This window comes from Polypterus senegalus, chromosome 2, assembly GCF_016835505.1.
Source record: "Polypterus senegalus isolate Bchr_013 chromosome 2, ASM1683550v1, whole genome shotgun sequence".
NCBI classification, from domain to species: Eukaryota; Metazoa; Chordata; class Cladistia; order Polypteriformes; family Polypteridae; genus Polypterus; species Polypterus senegalus.
The window spans coordinates 7,894,677-7,922,104 of NC_053155.1; the positions used below are offsets into that span (position 1 = coordinate 7,894,677).

A 27,428-nucleotide genomic window follows, 5' to 3' on the forward strand; every position below is an offset into this window, starting at 1 on the left:
GGAGTTTAACTCTGTTAACAGGTTCATGACTTTTGCTCCTAGTATTGGACTTGTCATTGTGTCATTTTGTCTGCTAAGACTCTTTGACTGATCCCTTGTCTGGTGCCTTCATTTGCTGGTCTCTGTGTTTGCACTGACCAGTGAGCTTCATGTACAACAGGTAGGTGTTGTAAACATCACAATGGCATTACACTCACTAAGGGTATTAAAAGGCAAAAGTAAAAAAGAAAGGGATGAATGAAAAGAGCCAGTAGCTCATAGTCAAAAGCAGGCTGTGGTCATGGCAGTGAAAAAAGGAAACAAAACTGACTAGAAAAATCCATCCATCCATTATCCAACCCGTTATATGCTAACTACAGGATCACGGGGGTCTGCCAGAGCCAACCCCAGCAGCAAGGCAGGAAACAAACCCCGGGCAGGGCGCCAGCCCACCGCAGGGCATGCACACATACACACCAAGCACACACTAGGGACAATTTAGGATCGTCAATGCACCTAACCTGCATGTCTTTGGACTGTGCGAGGAAACCGGAGCACCCGGAAGAAACCCACGCAGACACGGGGAGAACATGCAAACTCCACGCAGGGAGGACCCAGGAAGCGAACCCGGGTCTCCTAACTGTGAGGCAGCAGCACTACCCACTGCACCACCGTGCCACCCAATTGGAAAAATCAAAACACAAAATAAAATGGAAAGTCAAAGTGAATGTTGTGAAGGTCCTTGAGCTACCCAACTATTACTAAGGATTACCTTTGTTTATGAATTGTACTCAATGTTCTCACTCAGCACGCCGCCATCTTAAATAGGAATGGAAAGAGAACTGGCTGTGTCACCAGCATTAAGAGCACAAGCAGTTTAACGGCAGTCTCTACAAAGGCAAACTCTACAAAATAAGGTGATGCAGGCGGCAGGATCACCGTCTGAAATGGGGACAAATTGAGGTCACCAGGAGAATGTTCAAATAATTCAATAGAATTTAAAACATCCAAAAAAAGAAATACACATGTTCCTTGTGCACTATATCGAAGACTTGTGATCAGAAAAACAATTTACTTTACGTTTGGGCTTTATGGCTCATTTACACTTGAGTAATACACATCTTTCTATTTTGTTCATCTACTGTCTACCTTTATTACAACTTTGACACCATTCAAATGAGAGTTCATTCCTTCTGAAAATTTTGCCTGAAGAAGGGGACTGATTTGCCTCGAAAGCTTGCATATTGTAATCTTTTTAGTTAGCCAATAAAAGGTGTCATGTTACTTGACTTCTCACTTCCCTGTGAAGAAATAAAAGTCCCAGAGGAAGATGAAATGGCCTGTGGTGAATTGTACACCATCTTATTATTCTGTAATGTCAACTTCAATTAATTACCAAATAGTTTTTAGGGCAGCGCTCACATAACAAGTACATCATTACTTCATTGAGTTCCAGTTTGCAGCCGTGAGGGCCCATTAGAGGTGCTTAGGTTACAAGACGGGAGCCAACACAGTGAGCAAAAGCCATCATGGGGTGACACACACACACACACACTAACACCAGGACATTTAGAACTGACAGTTAACACACACACACACACATATATTGGGATATGGCAGATATAAACTAGTCAATCAGAAGAAAACGAGACGACACAGGGAGAAGGACAGCAGGCTGTTCCAGTCGATTTAAAGAATACAACAAACACAACGTGACAAATCCTACCTGTTTTCCTGTCTATTCTGTTATTTTGTAATTTATACTGAAGTAATATTCAGTTTTTCATCTCCGGCTTTTGTTGAGCTGCCTGTAACTTTTAGCGTCCACTATAGCTGAATCAAGTCAATGAGATAAAAATAATAATAACCCAAATGAGGGAGTCTAAACGTACCTGGATGTTGTGCCATCTCTGAAAACAGAAAAGAAACAACAGAATTACTGGGAGTGAATTCACACAATCCAGGAAATGTCAGCACTTCACTCTTATATTAAACTTTGGACTTCTGTAAATTCAGAGGAAGAGCTCATCTTACCGATTTCCTTGCGTAAGATCCAAAGAGGGAGAATGTCGACTGTGGAGTGAAGAGAGAGAAATGAGAAGGTAAGGAGATGAAGTCATTGAGCACCATACAGTCACTCTTCCATCTTTACTCACTCATCTGTACCAAAATGTCATCAAAATGTTTATTTGATTGTCTACTACGTGACTTAGTAATATTTTACATGCATCTACACATTTCAGGGTGTAAAAATAGTTGCTAATGTTTTATAAAACTGTTAATAAAGATGCATAGAAGCAGGAAATATAAATTTCAGCAATATATTAACAATGGTTAACAAAAAAATACAGTAATATAAACAGAGAAAAAAACAGAAAAAAAAGAGGTATGGAAACTTCAACAGCAGTAAATTTAAAAATCATGAAGAGAAAATTGCAGTAACTAAGTTGACATAGAGAGAAAAATAAAAAATACACATTTAAAAGGAATAAATGTTATAAAATGTAGAAAGAACAACAAAAAAACATGATCTACAAAAGAAGAAATAGAAGCCATAAAATATACAAATGGTAATTTGTGTTGGTCGTATGAAGTTTCCTCTCCAAAGTGATCTGTTTTACTATCTAGATGTATTACCAGGTGTCTTTTAATGAACACACGGTGTCAGATTTTCTAACTAACCCCCCTTAGTGTTACTGCCATCTACTAAACCCGACAGCAGCAGTGAGTTGGATAATAAAGTTGAGAATTTTCATCCAGCGTTGCATCGCATATTAGACTGAGTTGCACCATTGAAGACAAATTAGCTGCTGAGATCGACGTCAACTCCATGGCATAATAATTACAATGGCATTAAAATGATTAGACAGACAGGAATCAAGGGTAACACATAGACATAAGGTGTGTGGGGGGTGGATTAGTAAGGTGGGTTCAGGTGTTAGTGTTTAAGTCTTTTTATTATTTGCATGTTCTTCTTTTTAAGCCTGCATATGCTGAGTTAATGTCCAAGTGTATATTAATGGCATTTTAATGTTTTTCTCTTTTATTTTGTGCAGTAAGCTGTCTTGAATGACTTTAGTTTAAAAAGTATGTGTGTATGTGCTCCATGTTATATTTTATTTTACTTGTATTATTTTTGAACAATTTTGTAGCACACCATTCCTGTCTACTCCAAAGACTGCTGGGTAAGAATAAATTCTATTTATTGAATTGGCACTGCATTTGTCCCGTACCTGACCCAATTTACTGTATGGAGTGCCAAATGTAATGAATCTGTAAAGTAATATTTCTATCCCCTGTACTGAGCCCTGAGTAAGCCCACCCTTCTCAAATGGTGACTCACATACACTCCCTGTTTTTTGTGTTTATTGTTCCCTTTTTCTCACTAAGCCTTGAACCCTGATCTTCTGTTTCATGAGGTCCCACATTTAAAGCATTTTAATTGTTTGAGAAAATATTGTTGAACATTCATCAGGCACTTAATTGCTAACAACACTTGAAATATGAATATGAATTTGAATCTCATAAGATCAAGGATTTTATCTGAAGTGTCCTTACCTTTCATGTCATAATTTGCATTTTTATCTAAAACAAAGAAATGAGATGAGTTGACATAATCACGGAGGTCATCTTAATGCATACAACACAGGATTGCAGCTTCAGGACGCACCTCTCATTCTTCGCCATTTTAACACCAGCAGAATGGCTGCTGCCACACAGAGAACCACCGATAACCAGAACACTACTGACCAGCCAGAGACTCCTGGAGAGAAAACTGGAAAAAGAAGAAAAGTATATGTGAATGTGGGAGTGGGGAGTGAGCTTCTTCAAATATAACAGACTTAGACATGTGACCAGTGAACACCAATCAGAACGCACAGTGGCATGTCAGCTGGTGTGCTACTATCAGCACTGGTACTCATAAAGGCCTCAATAACAGTGAAAGGGGCCTGCAGGGACTTGGATTACACAGGTAGACATTGAGAAACTTGTTTTGATTGTTCCATGTGATTATTTCACTTTTTTAGGCACTGAATTAGAAAATGAAGACCATTGAAGTAGCTCACATCACTCACAAAACACATTTTTTAGCTGTCCAGTCTAGGTTTTTATTTTATTTTTTTGGCACTATAATGACTCAAATTTCAACATTTTATTTTAGTAATAATTTGTCTGAGTTTATATTTTCCTGATATTAAGATATATGTTTAACTAATACAAACAGTTCTTAATCGATGTTAAGATGAGAACCCAGAGATGAGTCCTAGCATCAGGTAGCAGCATGTCCGGCCCTGTCCTTCTTTCCTTCCCCACCAATGACACACTTCACGGAGGGCAGCACACACACCTCAGAGTGACTCTGTCACTTGTAAATGATCATTGCAGGAAGATTTCTTTATTTTTATTGTCATACTGTGAATCCTTAAGATGGCCTCTAGAGGTTGTGAGAACAGTCCTGATGTTTTTGCTATGGTTGTGGAAAGTTTCTAGTCAAAAACAGAGACAGAACATAACAGATTTTTTGAAAAAAAACCTTATTATGCCTACTTTGGAATGAAACTTAGTGAGCAGGACAAACAGCAGACCCTCACTGTGTCTGCTCCATTTGTGTTGAGGAACTAAGACAAGGCACAAAAGGTAAGAAGAATGACATGGAATGAACCCAGAAATCATGGTGACGATTGTTATTTCCTTCAAAATTCAGAATCAAAATATCAGAAATAAAGTGTTTCTCCTAATCTTTCATTAGTAATAAGGCCTGCACCACATGGACCTGATATCCTGACCCCACCTGATACTCTTGGTTCTGTGTAGAAACTCAGTACCAGGGAGAAAGTACATTGTTCAGGTGACAATGAAGAATTTGTGCCAACATGCTTAAGCAATGAGCCGTAGAGATTCACTCAGGGTGAACGGCATGATTTAGTTAGAGATCTAGGCCTTCCCCAGAGATACTGCAGAGTTCTTGGGGGTCCTAATTAAAAGTTTTTCTCCAGATATAACTGTCCTGTTGCACTAAAATAGAGAACAAACATTTGCAGCATTTTTCAGCAAAGATGGACCCTTGGTTTACTGTGCTGACATAAGTGGCCTCGTGCAGAAGCTTGGCAGAAGATTGGAGACCATTTATAGGCTCTTCTAAAAGCAGCCTAAAAGGTTCACATCAGTAACTGTGGCTCATTACTGTGTAGTGAACGCAGACCTACAAGAACTTTGAAAATGTTTTCAAGAAAAGTAACTACAATGACCACGACTGGTGCATAGGTGTGGTCCTGAAAATTCAGTGGATCTTACTGGGTCAGACATCAGGTCAGACAGAATTTCCACAAGTGAGGTGGATAGCAGAGCTGAGAACTGACATTGGGTTCAGAAGGAATGTCTAGCTAGAATAAAAAGCTACAGCTTAGTGTCTAAAAACATCATCACACCTCACTTGGTGGGTCCAGATAAACTGCTGCTACCACCACTTCATGTTAAGCTGGGTTTGTCAAAGCCTTTTCAAAAGATAGAGTCTGTTTTACATATTTGTTCTCAAAGTTTCTGGGTTCATCTGAGGCTAAATTTAAAGAGGACATTTTTACTGGATGTGACATTAGAAAACTGACTTCTGGAGCACAATTTGATGGGGTGATGAATGACCTGCAACAGGAAGCTTTGGTATCATTCAAGGAAAAACAATAAAGATCCACAATACAAAAAAATGATATAAAATTAATTAGTTAAGTTTAAGGGTTAGAGTTACAACATGATTCACAAAGTTCACCTTTTGGTTTCGCATTCTGAATTTTTCCCTGAAAATCTTGGAGCAGTGAGTGAAGAGCAGAGTGAAAGTCTCCTTCTGGATATCAAGGACATGGAAAGAAGGGACCAGGGATGTGGATGTCAGTATGATGGTGGACTACTGCTGGATGATTCATGAAGACGAACCAGAAAAAGGGACAAATGCTGGGCCACCAAATGATAAAATCTGGAGATGTCCCATGTAAGTCAGTGAATATGGATTGTTGTTGTTTTCTTTGCATGAGTTTAAATATATTAGATTGACTAAATATTTACATGTTAAATTGGTTTAGAACAGTTCTTTCCAATTTTGTGACACAACTTAAACCTTCTAATTACATTTTTACATTGTTTTCATGAATGCAAATAAAATTACTATTAACAGTTAAAACAATTTTTATGAGTGTCAGTTTGCAGAGCTGCACTTCCTACTTCCATCTAAATATAGCATCTCACCAACAGGTTTTCTGTGTCCGTGGCTCACATTGCACTTATACTGTGGGGGGATTCCCTGCTTGTACTTGTGAATCACAGCGCCATAAAGACTGAGCCTAAGGTGCAAAGAGCACAAACAATTCACAGAGGTGACGCACACAAAATACGAGAGGTGTCAGCATTAAGGGGTGATAAGCCAAAGAGTCAAAGCGGTGGCAGCAAATTAGTGTGGATTACACAGAAAAGGCAGGTACAAGTAGAACATCCAAGTGGGAATACTGATTGGTCAAAGGAGCTGTCAGTCTTCTTGTCATTAACAGTAGTGGAGGAAGGGAAAGCCAAATCGACTTTCTAATGTACGGAGGATCTCATCCCAAACAGATCAAGAATTGTAAGGTCATCATTAGGAAAGTGTGACAGTGCAACATAAACATTGGCGATGGACTGGGAGATCAGAATCAGCAGGAAAATAAAACCAAAGCAAGCAGCACCAAAGTGAAAGTGGTGGAAATTAAAAGAGCTTAAGAACAAGGTTAGGGAGAAAATCTGAAATGAAGTGCAGTCATATGAGAGTGTAGAAGAATGGTGGAAGAAAAATAGCAAAGTGGTATTAAGTGCAAGTGAAGAGCTGTAAGCTAGGACAACAAAATGGAGCTGGCCTAGGGAGAAAGAGACATGGTGGTGGAACAGAGAGGTGCATGATGTGATTAAGGCTAAGAAGAGGGGAAAGAAGACATGGTACCAATCGGGGAAGGAGGAAGAGAGAGAAATGTATAGGCAGACAAACAACGGAGGCAAAGATGACAGTGGTAAGAACCAAGGGACAAGCTTTGGAGGAGGTGTACTAAAAATTGCAGACAAAAGAGGGAGAGAGAAGGATTGTTAGAATAGAGAAGGCAAGAAACCAGGCTGGGAAGGACTTTTAGTCAGATAAAGCAAATGGAAGATGAGCAAAGTGTGGTCTTGAGTGAGCATGATGAGATCAAGAACAGATGGAAGGGGTACTGTTGAACCTGTTGAATGAAGAAAATCCAAAGGTAATATTTGGAGATGGAGTCTCAAAGGAAGGGCAAGTACCAAGAATAAGCTTAGGGAAGAGACCACCATACTAGAGGAACACTTTGATTTTTATGGCATGGAGAAGAACAACTGATGCCGCCTTTGAGACAAATGATAGAGAAGCATCAAGAAAAACAGAAACATTTACATATGGTGGTCATTGATTTGGAGAAGGCTTATGATAGAGTGTCACATTAATCGATCTGGAGGTGAGAGAGAAAGGAGGGCCAGAGAAGTTTGTGAGGATCGTCCAGGATATGAGTGAGGACTTGGGCTAAGCCAGTCTAGGGGTAACAGACAAGATCTCAGGTAGTGAATATTCTGTCTTCTTCCTATTTATCTTCAATCATCTATCTTCGAAGACCTTCTCATTTCCTACAACTTCCTCTCCATTTCTCCTTTTGTGGTGCCACACAACAAAATGTCGTGAACTCAAAGCCTGCACCAGGGGCTCTTTTATCCCACGAGTCATCACATCCATTACCAGATTGAAGATGTAAGGACTTCAGAGAAGACCCCTGGTGCAGACTTCCTCTCACTGAGATCGTGTCTATTACCCCAACACTGCATTTTATCTCTTTTTTCCTTTTTTTAATCCTATTCCAAATTTAAATTGAGACATGATATGATGTGATTGACTAAACTGATGGGACTCCAGCAATTGACTTCCTTATTGAGTAGCAGGCCAGCACAATTAAGACTGGAGTGACTGACGAAGACAAAGGGGACTTTGACTTGCTGCTCTTCTTACTGTGTCACCCTGTTGATTTTTTACACATTTGTTTTCGTATTAAATGTCTAATATGTTTTTTTCTAACTGTTTTTTGAACTATGTAACAGGATTGTAATTACTTTCTATGCTGTAGATAACACTGTTTTGTCTAGGAACTTCCTGCTGTTAGGTTTTTAATGATCTGTCAATTCCATATTCTAGCTATTTTTGCCTGAATTTTAGTTATTTTTGCAGTAAACATTATAATAAGTTTCTGATCTTTTTTTTCAAAGCTATAACTTATGTTGTCAAATGTACACATTACTTTAGAAAGGAAATTGAAAATCTTTACTATTGTGGATGCTCGCCCGGACACAGACAGATGGACATCGTAATTCTCACCCAACACACGTTTATTTACAAAGTTTATATTTACAACTCAGTGCACTTCCCAGTGCCTCCAGCACCGTTTCCCCAAATGTCCAGGCCTCACAGTCCTTGTGCCTCTCTCTTGGCCGCCTCCCGTCCTCTAGCTCCGTCCTCTTCCACCCGACTTCCACCATCGACTGAAGGGAGGCGGCCCCTTAAATAGGAACCCGGATGGGCTCAAGCTGCTTCCCGGCATTCCTCCGCAGACACGCCCCAGTGTGGCGGAAGTGCCGCGCCGCGCTTCGAAGCCATCCGGGTGTCCCCTGTCGTCTTCCCCCCAGCACTTCCTGGTGTGGTGGAAGTGCTGGGCTCCAGGGATATTCAGGCACGGTGGGATTCCAAGCCCTTTACCCGAGGCCCCCAACATAACCAGGGCGGACGCCCCCTCACGGTCTGGAGGAGGCACAAGCCCTCCTCCGGTCCTCCTGGGCGTCCCGGCCGGAGGCCACAGTGCCCCACCGCTAGCGAGACCGCGGGGTCCGGCGGCACTTCAGAAAAGCACGTTCCCAGAGAGGGTCCTACTATGTCCCCAGGGTCTGACACGGCACCCTGGGACATCTTATTTCGGCACCCCCTCCGATGCCAACGCGCCCCTCTGGTCTGCGCCGCTCGCTCCCGCCGTCCCTGCCAGCCGGGGGACCATTCCAGGAGGGCAGGTCCCAAATGACGTCGGCTCCAGTGCTCGTCGGGGCTTCGAGCCTGTAAAAAGAGAAAAGGGAGGGCCAGAAGCACTGCCAAGACACTCACCCCGAGCGTCCTGTCGGTCTCTATACCGGCAGTGCTCACCCCCCTATCGACAGCCCGCGACTTGCCTGGTTGGCTCCTCCGCCGCAGGTTCCATGCCTGTCCTCTTGGTGTAAGTGGAACCGCTCTCGCAGGCGGCACGTCCAGCCGCTCAGGGGTTTCCCTCTGCCTCCGCAGAGGACGGCCCTTTACCGGACGCGCGCAGCCAGCGCCGTATCCCCTCCTATTGGAGGAACCGGCATTCACCCCTCGGTTCCTCCCTCTTCTCTTGGACGCCTTGACGGTCTGGGTCTGAGCATGGTGAAAGCCCAAATCCAGCCCTGTTTGCGTCCCTGCAGAGCGACAGGAGACTGCCGCGGACTTGGAGCGCAGGGCGCTAGGACCCAGGGCAATCAACAGCCCCTGTCCTGCCAGCCCCTGCGTACTCGCTCTCCTCACTCCGCCGGCCGTCTACACCGCTGCGTCCGCTGTTGGGGGATCGCTTACTTGTTGCCGGTCCGCCTGAACAAAGTCACGGCCGTTTTTGGCGAATCCCCCCTCATGCTTTACGGGGACGGCAAGACCTACCTTCCCCGCGGTATTCTGTCGGCCAAAGGCTCCAGTGTCGCGCCGATCCTCCGTCTCACACGGCGTCTCTCCCGACACGACCCCCTTCCCCTTCAGCTGCTCCAACCGGACGACAAGAGCACCTAGCAACTGCAACAAAGGCGACTCAGTGGGCCGAAGGGACTCCTCCGGCTCACGCCGAGCCGCTGGCGAAAACAGAGAGACAGACGTCGGTGGGCTTACCTGTCGATCAGCCCCGCCGACTGCCTCCTGTGGGCCACTCCCTCTGGCCCAATCGGGTCTCTCCCCGGCACGAGACTGGCGTTCCTTGGTCCCGCCTCTGTACCGTCATTGGCGGGCGCACAAGACACACCGGCCAATCCCGTGCCTGTCAGCGGCGGGACATCCGGCCTGCGGCCATCTTGTCTCCCTTGCTCTGGAGTGCGGTGGCGTGCCTCCTGGCAGCCGCGCTGCGGCGATTCGAGTTGCAGCGGCTCCGACTCCGCAGCCGACTCCGCTGCTTCCCTCGCGCTGTCGCGGATTCGGATCGTCCCTCCCTGTGGAAAACGAGGTAAGTACGACCCCGAAGGGCCGATCACTGCAGGGCAGGGCACTCATCTCCCGGATCCCGTCACTCCGAGGCCCCTGCCTCGGTGTGGCCTTCTGTGTCGCCGCGCTAGCTGGGCGTCCTTCGCGACGGCGCGTCTCTCGGAGCCTGCTGCACTCGGGCGACGCCCATTCCTCCGCACCCGTGGATGGCCATTCTGCGGTCCGGGCGGTCTCTGGGGTAAACCGCTCCCGCGGGGTTGTGCACGGGCCGCTCCCGCGGCGAGTGTGTGGGGTCCGCTGCTGCGCGGGTCGTCCACAGAAATATTTCTTAATGCAGGTCCCCACCTTGACCCAGGTGGAGCATCCTGCCGGCTACGCCACTGTGGACGCTCGCCCGGACACAGACAGACGGACATCGTAATTCTCACCCAACACACGTTTATTTACAAAGTTTATATTTACAAGTCAGTGCACTTCCCAGTGCCTCCAGCACCGTTTCCCCAAATGTCCAGGCCTCACAGTCCTTGTGCCTCTCTCTTGGCCGCCTCCCGTCCTCTCTCTAGCTCCGTCCTCTTCCACCCGACTTCCACCATCGAATGAAGGGAGGCGGCCGCTTAAATAGGAACTCCAGGGATATTCAGGCACGGGCGCCGCCTGGCTGGTGGCCACGGGTCCCTACAGGGCTGGGATTCCAAGTCCTTTACCCGAGGCCCCCAACATAACCAGGGCGGATGCCCCCTCGCGGTCTGGAGGAGGCACAAGCCCTCCTCCGGTCCTCCTGGGCATCCCAGCCGGGCTCCAGCCCCGGCCAGATGCCACACTATATTAAATTTAGGAGCAGCGGCTCTACTTTGAGTCCCTCCCGGATGACTGAGCTTCTCACCCTATCTTTAAGGGAAAGCCCAGACACCTTGCAGAGGAAACTCATTTCAGCTGCTTGTATTCACGATCTCATTCTTTCGGTCACTACCCATAGCTCATGACCATAGATGAGGGTAGGAACGTAGATCCACTGGTAAATTCAGAGCCTTGCCTTACAGCTCAGCTCCTTTTTCACCATGACGGACCAATGCAGAGACTGCATCACTGTGGACGCCGCACCGATCCGCCTGCCGATCTCACGCTCCATTCTTCCAACAAGACCCAGAGATACTTGAACTCCTTCACTTGGGACAGGATCTCGCCTCCAACCTTGAGAGGGCACTCCACCCTTTTCCGGCTGAGGACCATGGTCTCGGATTTGGAGGTGCTGATTCCCATCCCAGCCGCTTCACACTCAGCTGCGAACTGATCCAGAGAGAGCTGAAGATCACGGCCTGATGAAGCAAACAGGACAACATCATCTGCAAAAAGCAGTGACCCAATCATGAGTCCACCAAACCCCATTCTCTCAGAGTACCCCCCACAGGATTTACCGAGGGACACGGTCGAACGCCTTTTCCAAGTCCAAAAAACACATGCAGACTGGTTTGGCAAACTCCTATGCACCCTCCAGGATTCTGCTAAGGGTGTAGAGCTGGTCCACTGTTCCGCGACCAGGACGAAAACCACACTGTTCCTCCTGAATCCGAGGTTGGACTATCCGATGGACCCTCCTCTCCAGAACCCCCGAATAGACTTTTCCAGAGAGGCTGAGGAGTGTGATTGCTCTGTAGTTGGAACACACCCTCCGGTCCCCCTTTTTAAAGAGGGGGACCACCACCCCGGTCTGCCAATCCAGAGGCACTGTCCCTGATGTCCATGCGATGTTGCAGAGACGTGTCAACCAAGATAGTCCTACAACATCCAGAGCCTTGAGGAACTCCGGGCATATCTCATCCACCCCCGGGGCCCTGCCACCAAGGAGTTTTTTGACCACCTCGGTGACCTCAGTCCAGGAGATGGGGGAGCCCACCTCCGAGTCCCCAGGCTCTGCTTCCTCATTGGAAGGCATGTTAGTGGGATTGAGGAGGTCTTCGAAGTTGACCCCCCACCGACCCACAACATCTCGAGTCGAGGTCAGCAGCACACCATCCCCACCATATACGGTGTTGACACTGCACTGCGTCCCCCTCCAGAGACGCCGGATGGTGGACCAGAATCTCCTCGAAGGCCTCCCCAAACTCCTCCCTTGCCCGAGTTTTTGCCTCAGAAACCACTGAAGCCGCATTCCGCTTGGCCTGTCGGTACCTATTAGCTGCCTCCAGAGTCCAAAAGCACAAAAGGGTCCAGTAGGACTCCTTCTTCATCTTGACGGCATCCCTCACCGCCGGTGTCCACCAGCGGGTGCGGGGATTGCCGCCACGACAGGCACCGACCACTTTATGGCCACAGCTCCGGTCAGCCGCCTCAACAATAGAGGCACGGAACATGGCCCATTCAGACTCAATGTCCCCACCTCCCTCGGGACGTGGTTGAAGTTCTGCCGGAGGTGGGAGTTGAAGCTACTTCTGACAGGGGACTCTGCCAGACGTTCCCAGCAGACCCTCACAACACGTTTGGGCCTACCAGGCCTAACCGGCATCCTCCCCCACCATGTCGATCATCGACCTGAGGCCTAGGGTGTCCTGGTGCCAAGTGCACATATGAACACCCTTATGCTTCAACATGATGTTCATTATGGACAATCCGTGACGAGCACAGAAGTCCAATAACAAAGCACCCCTCGGGTTCAGATCGGGGGGCCATTCCTCCCAATCACGCCCTTCCAGGTCTCACTGTCATTGCCCACGTGAGCATTAAAGTCATTGAAGTCCAGTAGTACGAGGGAGTCCCCAGAAGGTATGCCTTCTAGCACCCCCTCCAGGGACTCCAAAAAGGGTGGGTACTCTAAACTGCCATTCGGCGCATACGCACAAACAACAGTCAGGACTTGTCCCCCACCCGAAGGCGGAAGGAGGCTACCCTCTCGTCCACTGGGGTAAACCCCAATGTACAGGCTCCAAGTTGGGGGGCAATAAGTATGCCCACACCCACTCTGCGCCTCTCACCGGGAGCAACTCCAGAGTGGTAGAGAGTCCAGCCCCTCTCAAGGAGATTGGTTCCAGAGTCCAAGATGTGCTTTGAGGTGAGCCTGACTATATCTAGCCGGAACCTCTCAACCTTGAGCACTAGCTCAGGCTCCTTCCCCTTCAGTGAGGTGACATTCCATGTCCCAAGAACCAGCTTCTGTAGCCGAGGATCAGACCGCCAAGGTCTCCGCCTTCGGCCACCACCCAACTCACACTGCACCTGACCTCTTTGGCCCCTCCCATAGGTGGTGAGCCCATAAGAATAAGAGGAGACTGCATGAAAGTAAATACAGAGGATGCACTGCAAAGTGCAAGCCATTCATAAGCCTCAAGAATAGAAAGGCTAGATTGGACTTTGCTGAAGAACATCTAAAAAAGCCAGCACAGTTCTGGAAAAACATTCTTTGGACAGATGAAACCAAGATCAACCTCTACCAGAATTATGGCAAGAAGAAAGTATGGAGAAGGCGTGGAACAGCTCATTATCCAAAGCATAGTACATCATCTGTAAAACACGGTGGAGGCAGGCAGTGTGATGGCTTGGGCGTGCATGGCTGCCAGTGGCACTGGGACACTAGTGTTTATTGATGAGGTGACACAGGAAGCAGCCGAATTAATTCTGAGGTGTTCAGAGACATACTGTCTGCTCAAATCCAGCTAAATGACGTCAAATTGATTGGCCGGCGGGCGTTTCATGATACAGATGGACAATGACCCAAAACATACAGCCAAAGCAACCCAGGAGTCTATTAAAGCAAAGAAGTGGAAAATTCTTGAATGGCCAAGTCAATCACCTGATCTTAACCCAATTGAGCGTGCATTTCACTTGTTGAAGACTAAACTTCAGACAGAAAGGCCCACAAAAAACAGCAACTGAAAGCCACTGCAGTAAAGGCCTGGCAGAGCATTAAAAAGGAGGAAACCCAGCATCTGGTGATGTCCATGAGTTCAAGACTTCAGGCTGGCATTGCCAGCAAAGGGTTGTCAACCAAGTATTAGAAATGAACATTTTATTTCCAGTTATTTAATCTGTCCAATTACTTTTGAGCCCCTGAAATGAAGGGATTGTGTTAAAAAATGTTTTAGTTGCCTCACATTTTTATGCAATCTTTTTGTTCACCCCACTGAATTAAAGCTGAAAGTCTGCACTTCAGCTGCATCTGAGTTGTTTAATTTAAAATTCATTGTGGTAATGTACAGAACCAAAATGAGAAAAAAGTTGTCTCTGTCCAAATATTCATGGACCTAATTGTATAACCAGAAAGTGGAGCTCAAATGTGAAATGGGATCTCCATCTCACCACCCACCAAATTTACTATTATTATATACTTATTATTACAGTATTTACTATTAAACTGATGCTTTGACAAGTTCAGGGTCTCATGTGATGTGTCTGTTTGTTATCCCCTGAATACACTTTAGCTGTAAACAGTTCCAATCCCAGACACCTCCTGTAACCTTGAATTGTCTGTGTGTGATAATGATTCAGTAACATTGCTCTGCATTAAAAAACTACAACAGTTCCTGCATTTCCATGTCAGAGCATTTGGCCTTTTATTAGACTTTTTGAACAGAGTCCTCTCAGTTCAGTTCAGCTGAAAGGACACTTTCATGGAGCTTTTAGCTCAGTTGCTTTTCTGGCTCTTTTATAAAGAGCACAGCTCATTTTGAGAGGACGCTTTCTCGGTCTGCTAACACTTGAAAACGGACCTATTCATGAGCTCTTTCGTTTAGCTGCTGGACACTTGGAAAGGAGCTCTCACTCTGGCAAGAAATCTTTCTTTGAAGTAAAGTGAAGAAGCCATCTGGGACTGAATGACGACTGCATGTCCCCACCCAGGTTGTATAATTCTTTATATTGTATATGTTTGCTGCTATTGGTTATTATGCAAATAAATACGATTTTTAAGTAAAAGCTTGAAGCAAATCTCTGTCTGATTGATTACTAGCAAGCTGAGCACTAAGATTGAATATTTCTTGTCTAACTGCAGCACCTTAAGATGTTCAAAGGATGCTTTTGTGATGTCCTCTATTAGTGGTTCAATGTAAAGGGTACAATATGGACAGTGTGAAAGGTAAGAGATTAAAAGTAACAGGTGCATAGCTGATTTCGACATTTTTTCCTATCCACCATCAAAAAACATCCTAAGAGGTTAGTTGGTATCTTTCATGTTAGGTGTATGTTACAGGTTATCTAATACTGCAATAAACCAAGGCCTCATTTAATTTCTGCTCTTTGCATTTTGGTGTAAAATTTCAGTGGTCTTTTTAAACTCACAGTACTTCTAAAGTCATTGAGAGGATAAGTCCGTGACCTCTGAGTACTCACTGTAGACCCCCATTTTGGACTGCCAGGCCGGTTTGGTCGTATTACTTCTCATGAGACAGGAGAACACGTTGAACTCCTTCTTGATGGGGATGACGCTGCTTATGTTTAGCAGACCCTCGATGTCCCGCTTAAATGTTAACTTGGACTGTGACGTCACATCTACGCCGTTCATGTCTCTCCAGCTCACTTCTGGTCTCGAGCTCCACTTCTCAGAGCTGCACTCCAGTCTGGGCTGTTGGTCTTCTGTAGTACTGAGAGAAATGGCAGGCTGACTTCCCAAGACTTTGAAGAGAAAAGGAATAAAAAATGAGTGGAGAAACACTCTATAAAAATGACATTGTAGAAAACTGTGAGAAACAGAAACAGCACCATAGTTATTAATAACTGAAAACAATAAAAGAAGCTGAAACAGGTGCCCAGAAAATGTTAAAGTACACAGAACCATAACATAACCACATTCTACAGTGCAGTTTACAGTATGGAGTGCAGAAAGTAGCCTAGGGTCAAGGCCCAAATAATCCACTCAAGAACCCCTACAGTGAGAGATCACAGTGTACTGCACTTCAGATTCCTCCAAACCACCCACTGGCACTCAAGGAGGGGGAACAGGACATTTATATCAACAGCTCAAAAGAACAAATTTAAAAAAGAGACATGAAAGACCAGATGAATTGTGAAATGAGATGGTGGTTCAAGTCTTAAAGAACCAGGAACTGCCCCTTAATGAACCATCAGTGGCCCAGTGAATGGCGGTACCAGCTTGTAGGACAGAATCCTCTGGCGGATGTCTCATGTTGTCTACCCCACTTTATACTCTGAATAAGTTTTACACTTGAGGTCTGCAAAATGTTTGGTAGATGTTACCTCCTTCATCAGGTTCTCCAGAACCAAGACACGTATCTGAGAATTTCTGAGAAATAACGGCTCCTATCTCGATACTGTACACATCCACTTCTACAATGAACCGAAGGGATGGCTCTGGGTGTCTAAGAACAGTGAACTGCTGCTTGAGATTTTCAAATGTTGTTGGAACTTCACAATTTCAAACACACTTATTGTGTTCTTTCATAGTTAGTGAGGTCCTGGGTACAACAATTGTACTGAAATGCTTAATAATGCATCCAAATGAGTTAGCAAACCCCAAAAACCTCTCTACTTGTTTCACACATTCCGGCACTTTTCAGTGGAATATAGTTATTTTTTGGACTGGTCCATTGATAAGCCAGAATGAGCAATGTTTTTATTGCAGAAAAAGCACCTGATCTTAAAGAAAAGATGACTGCTGTGAAACCTCCTTGACATGTTAAACAGGCATATCAAAGTCTTTGGAGAAGATAAGAATATCATCCACATATACTAATACAAAGTGTCGAAGCACATCATGACAATCATCGTTCACAAATGACTGGAATACTGAAGAGGTGTCAGCCAATCCACATGGCATTACTAAATATTCATGATGTCCATTACAATTAGGGGAAACTATTCTTCACTGTAATTTTAGTTACTTCCCAGTAATCAGCATCATTAATGACATACAAACCTGCCCCAATCAGAATGTTCGACTGTCTAAAAACGCCATTTTCAAAACTTTCATTGATATTGACTAATTTTTGTGTTCAGACAATGCATAAATTCTACTTTTAGAAAGTTGAGCATCTGGTAATCAGTTAATAGGGCAGCCATATTATCTGTAGGCAGTAACCCTAATACTTTTTGTTTGCTAAACACAACAAAGTAGTTGTAATATGTTACCAATAGAGTTGATCACATTCTCACACATAATGTATGGACTGACAGTACGTATTACTGATGTTTTCACATAGATTGTTGTACACACGGAACACACATGAAATGTATGTGTTACAAATAACAATCTCTTATTTCCCCTCTAAAATTCCAGCACTTCACACCCTGATAATCAAGGCTTGAGCCAAGAGAACTTTCTGCCCTTTCTGTGTTGGTGGGAGTGATGGGATAGCAGGCTGCTTGCTGCTTGTGTTGATCGATACATTTACAAGACAAAAGACACTAACAGAGAGGTGTGAAGGGATTTAAGGTGGGACGGATTTACAAGTTTTTTTGTAGGATTTGGTAATTCTAGTGTTAAGTGAGGAATTCAGGGCTGTACTGGTCATTTTAATAGAATGGTGTTATTAAGTCCAGGATTCCTATAAGAAGGGGTTTACCATGAATTAAAGGAATTTTGAGTTTTACATTAATGGCACATGTGGTATACGTAAAAGTTTCACCAATGCACTAATTACACAATTTTATGAGGCTCCTGAATCTACCAGCCCCGTGATAATCTTGTTATTAATCCTAACTGGCTCATTCAATAAGTTACTATAGAGGGTTTGACTACAAATGGCCATCCCACCAAACCTCACCTGAGATGGACGTTTCAGTTCTGTGGACATTTGGGACAATACAGACTGGGATATCCTTTGATGATTCACTAAAGTTCTTTAAATATGATGCTGGCCTTTCCCAGCTCCTAAACTTCTTCTACTGCTTTACTTTCTGAGGTGTATACATAACTCCCTCTCTCAAGCCTGCATTCTCATCTCCACTGAAAAATGCCACCGTCCCTGTTTTTCTGCAGAAGATTACTGATATCATTCAAAGTGTTTCCCATATTCTGAGTAGCCATTTCATCCTTTACTTTAGGCACTAACCCTACTTTTTAAATGCCAATATCAGAGAAGCCTCATCCCAGCCCACCTAAGCTGCCACCATCAGAAAGGTGACAATGTACTCCCTGATTTGTAAAGTCCTGTTTTTAAAATGTGTCACGATTACGTTGTGGTGTTGCTCACTTTTTGTGTATGTGTTTTTATTATTTGGTCTTTAATTTTAATTTTATTTTTGTTAGTCATGTGTTGGTAACAATCATTAATGATGCCTTGTAAAACAAAAATGAGCTGAAAAAATGTACAAACAGAATTTACTTTTTGGTGTAAATGAGACAATGCAAGGCAGTATACAGTGAATTTAGCATGAGAACCCATTCTTATTTAAAATCATCTTCACAATCACATTTATTCAAGGACAAACACAATGAAAATGTGAGCACCTTTGAGATTGTCACACACGTGCGCATGGGAGGAAGCTAAAAGGCTCAAATGAAGGTAATTCCTTGACAGACCAGGGGATTGCAGAGTGCAGTGATCCTTTCTCTTTTCATCGGCAGACCGCCATGGTAAATTTCACCAGGGTTCGAGGACATCACTTTCGGTTCTGGCCCTAATGAAGTCAGTTCCGATTCCGGCCCCAATGACATCACATCGCCTGTCTGACTTTAAAGCCTGTCTGTTTGTTCTTGTTTTGGACTGTAGTCTGTAAACTTTGAACCACAATTTCCGCTTTTGATAGTCAATTTCAAGTATATGGCCAGCTGCCCCCAACCTCTTTTTGTGTTCATTTGAATCCTTTCACAAGATCCATAGAAGAAAAAATAATATCAGTTTCCATAATGTGTAAATTTTGACAATAACCTGAGGGGTCATCAAGGCATGAAAACCATTATGAGTGAATCTGTGGGTTGGGTAATCAAAGTATCTGCAATGGCAAAAATAGAAACACTAAATGGCTTCTGTGCATCCCTGAAGAATACCACAGACATTAGAGGGGTAACGTAAAAAAAGCAATCACCTTCAACATTTAGAGTGATGCGCGCCTCCTCATTATATTGTCCAGAGTCCACTAAACATCTGTAGAGGCCACCATCAGAAACACGGACATCCTGGAGTCTCAGGGACACGTTTCCATTCAGGAGCTCTTCTAGGAACAGTGCTGTCCTTCCCTTATATGACTGCATCTGATGCTCTGGTCTACTTTGGAGATTCTGGTATAAAAGTACTGGAGAAAAGAAATCATCACGAAACCACCTCACTTCAGACCCCTGAACATTGATAGCTGGTGAGAGTGAGGCAGGTAGGGTGGCATCTTCACCAACAAAAGCAAGAACAGCTGAAGAAGGTCCAATGACTTGAAACTTCTCTGAAAATAAACCACAAAAGACTGCAGTGAGTGTCAAGACGTGTTTAGTTAGTCCACAATAAAGACAAATCCTGTAAATAAATGTGTGAGATGAAGACTAAACGCTGCATTCTTGTCTGCTTCAAACCCATACTGATGTAAAGTTCACTTCTAGTTTTTGATTCTCTGCCTAATTTGATCTATGACTCAGGCGCCGCCACGAGTGGCAGCCTTTCCAGCAGCTCTGTGTACAACTTTATCTTTCTACCTTTTTCTCTATTTCACTGATCACTCCTACCACTTTTTTTTAAGTGGACTTGTTCCCCGGACACTTTTTACTACTTTTTACTACTTGGAGATGGATTTTTACACGCAGAGACTCATCTATTCAGGTAATCAACTTCAAACGCTGAGAACAAATACCCACGCCGGTGTGGTTCCCTATTTACCTGATGAGGTAAGAAGATCGTATCGTGGCAGAAGAGCCGGCACTAAGCTAAAAGCCAAGCGACTAGCGAGAAAGCAACTAGCTGCGCTGGTGAAAAATGTCAGGACGTATAGAGAATGAAGTTTGTTGTGTTTTTGTGAAACATGGCTAACAACTACCATCCCAGATGCTAAGGTGGAGCTACCTGGGTTTAGCACAGTTAGAGTGGACAGAGACACAAATACCTGTGGGAAGCGGAAAGGAGGAGGACTCACTCTCTATGTGAATACAAGGTGATGTAACTCTGGACATGTAAATGTCAAAATCTCCACTTGCTGCAGGGACATCAAACTGTTGGCCGTAAGTCTGCATCCCTATTACTTGCCCAGAGAGTTTGGACACGTGATTGTTGTTATTGTTTACATCCCTCCTCGGGTGGAGGTGGAGATAGCGAATGACGTCATCCATTCCGCTGTTGCTAAACTACAAACGCAGCACCTTGAGGCGCTTGTGCTAATCTCTGGAGATTTTAACCATGTGACGCTGGACAAAACATTACCTGCCTTCTTCCAGTATGTGGATTTTAACACCCGGGGAAATAGGACTATTGACCTAAAGTATGCAAACGTTAAAAACGCCTGCGCTTGGGAAAGCAGATCATAACCTGGTTCTGCTTCAGCCTCACTACAAACCAAGAGTGAAGGAGCTACCTACAACCACACGCTCATTCAGGAATTGGTCCCCTGAGGCAGGGCAGGCTCTGAGATACTGCTTTGGAACTACAGACTGGGATATCCTGCAGGGGTCACATAGTGAGAAAATTGAGGAGGTTGTTGACTACACCACTGACTACATCAACTTCTGTATGGACATTGTAGTTCCAGTAAGAACAGTACACTGCTATGCTAACAACAAGCCATGGATTACAAGTGACATCAAGGGCCTTTTGAACCAGAAGAGAAGGGCTTTTAAAGGCGGTGATCAGCATGAAGAAGGAGAAGGAAGGAACACCGAGTCCAGCTCAGGGCAGCGAAGGAGCAGTACAGGAGAAAGCTGGAGCAGAAGTTGCAGAATAGCAGCATGAAGGAAGTGTGGGATGGGATGAAGATCATCACTGGCTGCAGCTCGAAGCAAGGTGCCACCATTAAGAGAGACGTGGAGAGAGCAAACCAAATGAACAATTTCTTTAACAGGTTAGACCACCCTAACCCACTCTCACCTCGGAGTACTGCACCCTCCACCCATCCTTCTACTGATACCAGCATAGGAGAGACATCCCCACCCACACTTACAGCAACCCAGGTAAGCAGAGAGCTGAGAAGACTTCGTGCCAGCAAAGCAGCGGGTCCAGATGGAGTATCGCCACAACTGCTGAAGACCTGTGCGTTGGAGCTAGGGAGTCCTTTACAGCGCATCTTCAACCTGAACCTGGAACAGGGGAGAATCCCGAGGCTTTGGAAAACATCTTGCATCACCCCAGTCCCAAAGGTATCACGTGCTAGTGAGCTGAATAACTTCCGGCCTGTTGCTCTGACGTCACATGTGATGAAGACCATGGAGCGGCTGGTGCTTTACCACCTGAGGCCACAGGTCCACCATGCCCTCGACCATCTGCAGTTTGCATACCAGGAGAAGGTGGGAGTGGAGGATGCCATCATCTATATGCTACACCGATCCCTCTCCCACCTGGACAGAGGCAGTGGTGCAGTAAGAGTTATGTTTCTGGACTTCTCTAGCGCCTTCAGCACCATCCAACCTCTGCTCCATAGGGACAAGCTGACATGGATGGGAGTAGATTCATACCTGGTGGCATGGATCATAGACTATCTTACAGAAAGACCTCAGTATGTGCGTCTCGGGAACTGCAGGTCTGACATTGTGGTCAGCAGCACAGGAGCGCCGCAGGGGACTGTACTTTCTCCGGTCCTGTTCAGTCTATATACATCGGACTTCCAATACAACTGAGTCCTGCCACATGCAAAAGTTCGCTGACAACACTGCTATTGTGGGCTGCATCAGGAGTGGGCAGGAGGAGGAGTACAGGAAGCTAATCAAGGACTTTGTTAAATAGTGTGACTCAACCCACTTACAACTGAACACCAGCAAAACCAAGGAGCTGGTTTTGGATTTTAGGAGGCCCAGGCCCCTCATGGACCCCGTGATCATCAGAGATGACTGTGCAGAGAGTGCAGACCTATAAATACCTGGGAGTGCAGCTGGATGACAAATTGGACTGGACTGCCAATACTGATGCTCTGTGCAAGAGAGGACAGAGCCGACTATACTTCCTTAGAAGGCTGGCTTCTTTCAACATCTATAATAAGATGCTGCAGATGTTCTATCAGACAGTTGTGGTGAGTGCCCACTTCTACGCGGTGGTGTGCTGGGGAGGAAGCATAAAGAAGGATGCCTCACACCTGGACAAACTGGTGGGGAAGGCAGGCTCAATTGTAGGCATGGAGCTGGACAGTTTGACATCCATGGCAGAGCAAATGGGCACTGAGCAGACTCCTGTCAATCATGGAGAATCCACTGCATCCACTAAACAGTATCATCTCCAGACAAAGAAGCAGCTTCAGTGACAGACTGCTGTCACCGTCCTGCTCCACTGACAGACTGAAGAGATCGTTTCTTCTCCACACTATGTGACTCTTCAATTCCACCCGGGGGGGTAAACTTTAACATTATACAAAGTTATAAACTGTTATGCCTGCCTCACACTCTCCACTCTGCATTTTTTAACTTGCCCGGCATTGTTATCACTCTAATTTAATATTGTTTTTTTATCAATATTCTGCTGCTGGAGTATGTGAATTTCCCCTTGGGATTAATAAATGATCTATCTATCTATCTATCTATCTATCTATCTATCTATCTATCTATCTATCTATCTATCTATCTATCTATCTATCTATCTATCTATCTATCTATCTATCTATCTATTTTCACACACGTGCGCATGGGAGGCAGCTAAAGTGCTTGAGTAAGGGCAGTTCCGAGGCATACCGGGATGTGGCAGAGTGCACTGACTCTTCTCCCTTTCCTGTAGACCATTCACGGGAGATTCCATCTGGCTCTCTTGACGTCACTTCCGGGACCGAACCTATGGAAGGAGATCTTGCCGACAAATTCCTAGGAAGGACTGTGCTCCTCTCATTCCTATTCCCCTGATTGATATTCCCTTCCACAGAATTGGGGTCGATTTAGTCGGACCACTAGAGCCCTCAGCCTGAGGACACAAGTACATTTTAGTCCTCGTGGATGATGCTACCAAATACCCCGAAGCTGTTCCATTGCACTCAGCTACTTCTAAAGCCATCGCACGGGAATTGCTGGGGGTTTTTGCGTGTGTTAGCATTCCAAAGGAAATCCTGACAGACCAAGGGATGCCCTTTACCTCGGAGACGTTCAAGGAGACTGCCAAGTTACTTAAAATAAAGCATCTAAAGACCACGGTGTATCATCCTCAAACCGACGGTTTGGTAGAGAGATTTAATCACACTCTCAAACAAATGCTTTGTAAGGTGGTCAGCGAGGATGGAAGGAACTGGGATCAGCTCCTCCCCCTCGTCCTTTTTGCCTACCGGGAAGTCCCACAGGCCTCCACGGGGTTCTCCCCTTTTGAATTATTGTATGGGCAACAACCCCGGGGCATATTAGATATTCTAAAAGAAGGATGGGAAGAAGAGGATCTTCCCTCCACAAACATATTGGAGTATATCGCGCAATTACGTGATAGATTTGGTAAGATTTGGCCCCTCCTTAAAAGTCACATGGAAGAGGGTCAAGCAGCACAGGTCCGATATTACATCCGTGGCACGAATCTCCACGGGAGATCGTGTCATGGTCCTAGTACCTACCTCCCACTCTAAGTTGCTTGCCCATTGACAAGGCCCCTACAAAGTTAAGGAGAAGAAAGGACTCGTCGACTATTTGGTGAGTCAACCCAATTGTCGGCCGAGGGAGCGGGTTTATCATGTAAACCTGTTGAAACTGTGGAAGGACAGGGATCCCGATTCCTCCTCCAGTCAGCCCCGCTCACTCTTTGTTCACACAGCTAGCCTTAACTTTGGTGTGGCTTTAAGTCCCAGACAATGATGGGAGCTGGAAACAGTTATCCTGTCTGTCCTGGAGGTAGTGAGCAAAAACCCCAGAAGGACTTCTCTGGTTGAGCACAACATTGTGACAGAGCCCGGGGTTATAGTCCGAGAACGCCCATATCGTCTTCCCGAGGAAAAAAAAAACTGAAGTGGAGCTTGAGATCAAGCACATGCTGGAACTAGGTGTGATCAAGGAAAATCATAGTTCCTGGTCCAACCCCATGGTATTGGTCGGTAAGCCTGATAGGAGTTGAAGGTTTTGCAATGACTTCCGTCGGCTTAATCAAGTTTCCCAATTTGATGCCTATCCAATGCCATGAGTGGACGACCTCCTCGAGAGGCTTGGACATGCTCGATATTTGACCACACTGGGCATGACAAAGGGGTACTGGGAGGTTACTTTAATGGACTCCGCGAAGGTTAAAACCACGTTTAGCACCCCTATCAGACAGTGGCAGTATCGTGTCCATCCATTTGGGTTACATGGGGCTCCAGCAGCCTTCCAGCTTCTGGTGGACAAAGTGCTCCAGCCTCATAACTCATACAGTGCCGCCTACCTGGATGACGTGGTCATCTATTCCACCACATGGATGGAACACCTACAGCATGTCCGAGCGGTATTGTGGACGCTGGGTGAGGTCGGGCTTCAGATTAATCCCAAGAAATGTTTCTTTGGATTGAGCTAAGCCAAGTATTTGGGCTACCTGGTGGGTCGCGGTACTGTGAGGCTACAGAGCTCCAAAGTAGATGCCATTTTGATATGGCCCCGTCCGTGAACCAAGCGGCAGGTCCTATCCTTTCTCGGGTTAGCGGGGTACTACCGTCAGTTTGTGCCCCGGTTCTCGGAGAGAGCGGCGCCCTTAACTGATTTGACAAAGAAGAGGGCCCCAAACATTGTGGTATGAACTGAGAAGACAGGCCCTTACATCCGCACCTATTTTGAAGGCACCTAACATTTCTTTGCCTTCGGACGCTTCAAACACAGGCCTGGAGGCCGTGCTGAGCTAAAGTGTTGATGGTGTGGAACACCCCATCATGTTCCTGGACTGTGAGACCAGGTATGCAGCAGTGGAGAGAGAGGCTTTGGTGATTAAATGGGCGATTACTCATCTTAGGTACTACCTGTTGGGCCTGGAATTCACCCTTGTCACGGACCATGCACCTTTACAGTGGATAACCCTGCACAAGGAGTCGAATACGCAGGTCACCTGGTGGTTTCTTCACCTCCAGCCGTAGAAGTTTTCGCTCGTTCATCGCCGGGATGCTTTTCATGCCATCGCTGACGCTCTTTCTCGGGTTCACGACCTCTCTGTCAGGGTCACCCGACCCAACGGGTCTGGGCTGAGGGCGTGTCACATACGTGCACATGGGAGGCAGTTAAATGGCTTGAGTAAGGGCAGATCCGAGGCATACCGGAATGTGGCAGAGTGCACTGACTCTTTTTCCCCTTTCCTGTAGACCATTCACGGGAGATTCTACCTGGCTCTCTTGACGTCTCTTCCGAGATCTAGTCTATGGAAGGAGACCTTGCCGGCTCCGGACCCTGTGATGCCACGTCCGGGCTCGAACCAATGGCTGAAAACCTTCATGAGCCCGACCACTATGATCTCACTTCCTGTCTTCCCCTTTAAGCGCTTCACCTTTTCCCTATTCCCTCAGTTCTATTTTGGACTCAGTTTTGTGCACATCTGTGCTGTACTAATTTTTACGACTTTACAGCCAGGAAACCAATTATATGGGTGGCTGCCCCAAACCTTTTCATGACTCTATGTTGAATATCTATCTATCTATCTATCTATCTATCTATCTATCTATCTATCTATCTATCTATCTATCTATCTATCTATCTATCTATTCTCAACTTCACTCTTTACATTAGATTGTCTGATACAAACACATTTGTCAGAATTAACAGTTTAGATTAGGATTAGAGTTGAAATAGAAAGACCAAACAAGAATTACAATAAAATCTGCTAGCAACAGAAAGAACTTCTGTTTATAAGCAGAAAGTTATTTGCAGTGTTCTCCACAGAAATTTTTTCCAGCCGGGTGGCAAGAAAAAGTAGCCGGGTGGGGCAGGACGGGGAAATTTGGTGGTGGTCAAAATTAAATGTGCACCATTTTTATTAGTTAATTATTATTAATTATTTTCCAAAGCTCAATATGACATCCTTTTTTAAGGTTTGACACTTGTGCCAGAATACTTTTATTAAATTTAAGAAGTATCCAATTCAGGATCCTGCAACCCTAACAAAAATTTTAAATAACAATTGTTATGACATAAACCAAGAGGCACAAGAATTGTCGCTGTCGGGAAGAAAAGTGAAAACAATGAAAAAAAGTATAGGAAACCTAATGAAGAAAATTTTTAAAATATTCTTCAAAGCCAACTTGCATATGCAGAAGGTGTCTTCAGTTAAATATTTATTCTTCTTTTCTTCCTAGAGGCCCAGTTGTCTGCAGCTTTCCCATAATTAAAGTCCTCAGGATCTGGGCCCTCCAAGGAGATCACTCATCGTACACTGTCGTAGTGACTGTACTGCAAAGTCATCAGACAGCCATCAAGTGTTACTGGCCATTTTCAGTTTAATCTGGGGACTGTTCAAAATATTTTGAATTTCCGTTAAATCAGCCATCCTAACTGAAGAATTTTGGAAGAAATAGAATAGCTGCCTTAAGATGTTCAGTTTTGTTAAATAAGGTACAGCAGCTGCTGCTTAGGCACTTACAAGGGCCAATCGGTGGTTTTATACAGTGGCAGTTGACCAAGAGTCCAGATATTTTATCTCTAAGCAGTTTTGCCATACCTTTCTGTTTCCCAATCATAACAGCCGCTCCATCTGACCCTAGTCCAACCAGATTAGCAGTTGTCAAGCCTAGAGTGTCCATAGTCTCACTCAGTGTGTTGGTTACAGTCTCTGCTTTGCCATCAATCATATTGTGGGTTGATACAAAACTAACTCTGACCTCTTTAGTGACCTGGCAAACATATTTATTGTAAATAATTAATTGTTTTACATCTGAGATATCTGTGGTTTCATCACACAGAATACTGAAAAACTTTTCTGTGTGTATATTTTTCAGTATGTTAGATTTTATTTCTGATGCTAAGACATCCAGCAGCTCTTGCATTATACTTTCAGAGGTGTAATGTGCATTTTTACCAATACTAAAATGTTGTAAAAAGAAACAACCCGTTTCTTTACAGTGTTCCAACAGCTTTTCACACAACGTTGTATGTGGTAACTCATTTTTTGCCAAACAACGCATGGATCTTAAAGCTCCCACAAAGGCATCTCTCTGTAAGTTATTTAACACAGATACAGATCTTTCAATTTGACCATTTCCACTTTGCTCTAGTCCATGA

At 45.1% G+C, this 27,428-nt stretch overlaps 2 protein-coding genes across 7 annotated transcripts in view; both read right to left on the reverse strand.

The window, feature by feature from the left end:
* LOC120521855 (NACHT, LRR and PYD domains-containing protein 12-like) overlaps positions 1 to 27,428 on the reverse strand; it is a 1,152,437-nt gene that overhangs the window by 106,801 nt on the left and 1,018,208 nt on the right. The gene's annotated exons all lie outside the window — the stretch shown is intronic.
* The window catches only part of LOC120521894 (selection and upkeep of intraepithelial T-cells protein 5-like), a 100,023-nt gene that overhangs the window by 63,814 nt on the left and 8,781 nt on the right, over positions 1 to 27,428 (reverse strand). For 3 of the 4 annotated variants that reach the window (XM_039743186.1, XM_039743190.1, XM_039743194.1), the window contains exons 3-8: positions 19,208 to 19,555; positions 15,554 to 15,835; positions 3,650 to 3,754; positions 3,538 to 3,564; positions 2,014 to 2,052; positions 1,872 to 1,889 (exon numbers count right to left, since the gene is read on the reverse strand). In XM_039743186.1, coding sequence (XP_039599120.1) covers positions 1,872 to 1,889; positions 2,014 to 2,052; positions 3,538 to 3,564; positions 3,650 to 3,754; positions 15,554 to 15,835; positions 19,208 to 19,555 — 819 coding nt within the window. The remainder of the gene's footprint in view (positions 1 to 1,871; positions 1,890 to 2,013; positions 2,053 to 3,537; positions 3,565 to 3,649; positions 3,755 to 15,553; positions 15,836 to 19,207; positions 19,556 to 27,428) is intronic. The other variant, XM_039743187.1, reaches the window with a different exon arrangement.